A 5369-nucleotide genomic window follows, 5' to 3' on the forward strand; every position below is an offset into this window, starting at 1 on the left:
GTTGTGGAAGTTTTTTTCTATGATTTTGTTGATGACGTTTTCAGGTCCTTTGAGCTGGGAATCTTCATTCTTCTCTATTCCAATTATTCTTAGACTTGGTCTTTTCATTGTGTCCTGAATTTCCTGGATATTTTGGATTAGGAGATATTTAGGTTTTGAATTTTCTTTGACCCTTGTCAATCTCTTCTACTGTATCATCTACACCTTATATTCTATCTTCTATCTCTTGTATTCTGTTGGCGATACTTACATCTTTAATTCCTGACCTCTTTCTAGGTTTTCCATTTCCAGCATTGCCTCCATTTGTGTTTTCTTTATTGTTTCTACTTCCACTTTCAGGTCTTAGACTGCTTTATTCAGTTTCTTCACCTGCTTGATTCTGTTTTCCTGTATTTCTTAAGGGATTTACTTGTTTCCTCTTGAAGGCCTTCTATCTGTTTGCCTGTGTTTTCCTTTATATCTTTCATCAAGTTATTTATATCCTCCTTAAAAGACTCTATTATCTTCATGAGATAGGATTTTAGGTCAGCTTCCTGATTTTCAGGAGTTTTGGTGTATTTAGGTATTACTGTAGTAGAGAACTGGGTTCTGATGATGCCCACATATATTGCCTTCTGTTGCTTATGTTCTTGTACTTGCCTCTTGCCATCTGGTTATACCTGGTGTTTGCTGATCTGGGTGACTCTGTCTGGAATCTGCCTCTTTTGTCCCTGGGTTGAAGCCCTGGCTGTAGAAGACCTCCTGTGGGACCTTCCAACTAGGTGGAGGTGTCTTCAAAGTGGCAGAGAAGCTGCTGATCTGTTGTCCTTGCTGCAATAGATCTCCTTGGAAGCCTTCAGACTTTAGAGAAGCAGTCAAGCTGTTTTATTGTGTGAATCTGTTCTCTGGGGGTTGGGGTGGGAGGGCCTATGGACTGTGGTTTCTATTTCCTTGTGTGAAGTAGAGCCCTCAGGAGGCCTTCAGACTGTGGTGTCCATTGCCCAGTTGTCTTGTGTACAGAGGAACTCCTAGGATGCCTTCAAGTTGTGGTGTCCCCTGTGTGCAATGTATCTCCTGGTATGCCCCTGGCTATGATGTCAGTTATCCTGAGTGCAGTGGATCTCCTAGGATGTCTCAGGCTGTGGTGTCAGATTCTCTGAGTGCAGCATATCTTCTGGAATGCCTTGGTATATGGTGTCTTCAAAGGAGCAGACTAGCTAGCATTTTGCTCCAGCAGAAAGGACTCGGGGTAAGGGGAGTGGTATTTAGTGGGTAGGGGGTTTGCAGGGATGATGGGTCCTTGAGTTCCCTGGGCTCCCAGGGCCAGCTGTGGGACTTTGGAGGGTTCTTATCAAATGCTCTGAGTGCAGCAGATCTTCTGGAATACCTCAGGATATGGTGCCTTCAGGGGAACAGACTAGCTAGCAGTCTGTTGCAGAAAAAAGATGTGCTATTCTTTCAAATGTTGCTTAGATGGAGATGTAGCTCAGTCATGGAGTACTTGCTTAGCTCAAACAAACATCAGAGTTAAAATCTTTAGCAGAGAAAGGAGGGAAAAGACTTAATTTTAAAAGATAACAAATTTTACTTTGTTGAGAAATTTCCCCTTATGCTGAATAAAATGTACTTATGCATAAACATATATTTGATAATATCTACTATAAATATAAATATACAATTAGTATATATTAAATTCCTCTTATTCTTATGTGACTTTTAGAAATTAGAAAGAATGAAGGCTAATTTTTACCACAATGTCTAGTCTATAGATTTTTTTCTTCCCATTGGCTGCCCCTCTCTAAAGGCAAGGCTTGAAAATAGAGAAAGAAATCATGATATGATAACAGATCATCTCTGATTTCCTTACTTTTCTAAGATCTAACATTAGTTGGGAGTCCAGTTTCATAGCATGGAGCAGATCAAGGAAAACAAAGTGAAAAAGTAAGTGGCAGAATGTTTCTTTGAGAGCTACTGCACTAAATAGAACTTTTTATTTCTTAAGACTGATTGGTAGTTAATCTGGTTAAGGAAAGCTGTGGTTATAACCCCAGTAGAGTAATTGCTACCATATCTAAGATCCTAGATTCAGTCCCCACTGCGACCTAAGCCCGAATGAAAATAAACAATAACAAATGATTCTCTTTTTTGCACTACATGTTGATCAGGGATATTTAGCCTCTTGTAATGCTTCTTCATAGCCCTGTGATATGTCCCAAGCAGTTTTCCTTACCATGGCTATTTCCCTAAAGAGCTCACAATTTCACAGTCACCACCTCATGCTTTTTCCTGGAACATTGTTGGACTTCCAAAAGATCTTTGTTGACAAACATTGGATGTTCTCTGGGCATCCTCACTCATAGTGTGGATCCACACTCAAGTGTGTTTTTAAATTTTATTGCTTTAAATGGAAAATAAAAGAGATACTTGAACACAACTCCATCATACTCTCTGTTACCCTCTTAACATCTCTTTTTTTTGCCATTTTTCTTTCATAGAAGAAAAGCTGTTTAAGTGTTTCTTATGAAGCCTTTGTTATTTAGCTTGGTATAAGGAAGAAAGCACCTCCTTCCCTGTTGGGAGGAGTTGGGCTCATAGCTCAGCTTTGTCTAGAGAAATCAGTTCACAAGACTGTTTATTCCTCCAAAGCTTAAGTATATTTTACATGTGCATTAGACTCAGATAATGGATCATCTGGCATTCACCATCAGTATCTTCAATTTGAATACTACAATCTTGAGTCATGTTGATCAGTCTTGTCTTATGATGTTCCAGTCTGATCAGCACTAGCAAATGGAAATTAGTATCTGCAAATTTCCTATTTGAGATGCAAGTAAAATACACATTCCTGAGAATGTTTTATATCCTCTCCCACTAGACTGTGTTAATAATTACTCTTTGGACTTGTGTAGAATTCCATATAACTATTATAGGCCTTGCTGCAAAGAATTGCTTTGGAGTACCAAGGTTCAAGCCTTCCTTTTACTAACTTCATGATCTTGAGGTGTTTGTTACCTCTCTGAAATCAAGCTTTCCTAAACTAAACATTGTTGTATGGATAAAATTTGATGATTTTATTACATATTAAACTGTTAGACAAAACCCAAGACAACTGAGGTAGCATTTGACGCTAAATATCTACATATATGTGTGAAGAAGTGTTGACTGTACTATCAAGGGAAAGAAAACTGTGTACTAATTATTATGTAATTAGAATTAAAATTCCTGGAGAGTTGTAGAAAATTTCAAAGTTCTTAGATATCTGGGTGCTTAATTGCAAAGGGAGCTATATTTCATAAAATTGAAAGAATTTCAAATAATAGTAGAAAAACCATGCACATGTTATAATAAATTTAAAACTGGAGGAAAAGATAATCACAACAGCTCCCATTTAATGATACCAGCCCTAATATTTCCTAATCCCGATATTCAATAAACTAACACAGCAAAATCATAAAGTATCCTGTTAAGTATTCTCATAGGTACAGATATGTCAGCAAAGCATATCTGCTTTGAGGGAGGGAGTAAAAGAAAAACTAGTAAGAAATAGTTTCATTAATCTGAATTTATATTACTGAGGACATAATATAATACAGAAGCAAAAAAAATTATTAGTTGGAAAACTCTGTCTTCTTACTCAGGAGTTTTTTTAAAGCCCCTTTCATGTCTTTATTTCTCAGGCTGTAAATGAAAGGGTTCAGCATGGGTGTGACCACTGTGTACATCACTGAAGCAAATATGTTATCATCGATTGTACTGTTGGATGGGGGCAGAAAGTAAAGACCAATAATTGACCCATAATAGAGAGCCACCACTGAGAGATGGGACCCACAAGTGGACAAGGCTTTGCAAATACCCTTGGTTGTGGGGACCTGGATGATGGTGAACCCAATATGGCCATAAGAGATAAGGATGCATAGAAATGGAAGCATAATGGCAGCCAAACCTGCTGTGAAGATTACCAGTTGGTTGATTGATGTGTCAGAGCAGGACAACTTGAGCAAGGCACCCAGGTCACAGAAGAAGTGTGGGACAGTGTGGTCAGCACAGAAGGAAAGCTGGTCTAGGAGGAGAGTGTGCAAAAGAGCACAAGCAAAAGCTATAACCCAGGACACAGCTACTAGCATGGTACAACGGCTCTGACTCATGATGGTGGAGTAATGGAGAGGGTGACAGATGGCTATGTACCTGTCATAGGCCATTGAAGTGATAAGGAAACTGTCCAAGTCAGCAAAGAATATGAAGAAGTATGTCTGTGAAACACACCCCTTATAGGTAATGGGTATGTGCTGGTTCTGCACTTTTGTTAACATCTTCGGGACAGTGACAGATGAAAAGGAAATATCCGTGAAAGCCAAGTGGCTGAGGAAGAAGTACATAGGGGTGTGGAGGTGAGAGTCCAGCCTAATGAGCAAGATGATGAGCAGGTTCCCTAGCACTGTAGTAAGGTACATGGCAAGGAACAGGGAAAAGAAGATGCCTCCTTGCTCTGGTCTGATGGGAAGCCCCAGGAGAAGAAACTCAGACACACTGCTATGATTCTTGAGCCTCATAATTGTGTACCAGCTGGGTACACCTACTGTTGGGGAAGGCTGAAGAAATAAACGATGTGGCATATGAAAATAAAGATGTTTATTAGACCTAGGAAATATCTTCCTTTACATGTTTTTCTTTTATATTTTCCATGTGTTTTGCTGCAAATATTGTGGAGGACAAAAATGTAGATTTAGGTATAAAGGTGCTTTCTCAGTCTGATCCCAGTCTCTGTAAAAAAAAAGAGTTGTAGTCAACATTTACTAAATGTTTTCCTTACATACAATTCTAACCTTATGTGTGAACTAACACATTTAATACTTGTAAATAGATGACATAGATATACACTCTTATCATTTCTGCTATACAAAAGGTATGGTTAAAGAAAAATAGTCTTTTAGCCACCGAAGTACGACAAAGAGAAGAGCGGTTGTGAACCCATGAGTTTTAACTCCAAGTTTGTTCTCCTGAAGCAAAACAATTATCTGGTGTCAAAAATCTAATTACCCTTCATAATTCTGCTTGTAATCATTTTCTTACTTCTGTAAATCCTGTGTTTCTATGCTTATAATTAATAATTAGTTGGTCACTAGCTGTGGTCCAAATTTTAGAAGAGACAATTAATGCATACATAATATCAACTACTTGATAAGACAGCTGTCATATTCAAGTAAAATCACTATTGTAGCTTCAGTAAAATGATTACATCACACCTAGTTCAGGAGTTAGGCTTGCCTTTCCTAACAGTATCTTCTCCCCCAATTGCGAAGAACCACAATAAAAGAATCCAAAAGAAAATTTTAAAACAGATTTTAATATTTTAGTATCTCTAAAATAACCGAGATTTGTTTTCTAACATA

At 38.1% G+C, this 5369-nt stretch overlaps 1 protein-coding gene across 1 annotated transcript; it reads right to left on the reverse strand.

Annotated features, from left to right (window-relative positions):
- Positions 1 to 3587: 3587 nt before the first annotated feature.
- Positions 3588 to 4529, reverse strand: LOC116091943 (olfactory receptor 3). The gene has a single exon (XM_031373362.1). It carries the CDS (start codon positions 4527 to 4529, stop codon positions 3588 to 3590), a length of 942 nt encoding a protein of 313 aa, XP_031229222.1.
- Positions 4530 to 5369: the final 840 nt, after the last annotated feature.

The sequence above is a fragment of the Mastomys coucha genome, unplaced genomic scaffold (assembly GCF_008632895.1).
Source record: "Mastomys coucha isolate ucsf_1 unplaced genomic scaffold, UCSF_Mcou_1 pScaffold15, whole genome shotgun sequence".
NCBI classification, from domain to species: Eukaryota; Metazoa; Chordata; class Mammalia; order Rodentia; family Muridae; genus Mastomys; species Mastomys coucha.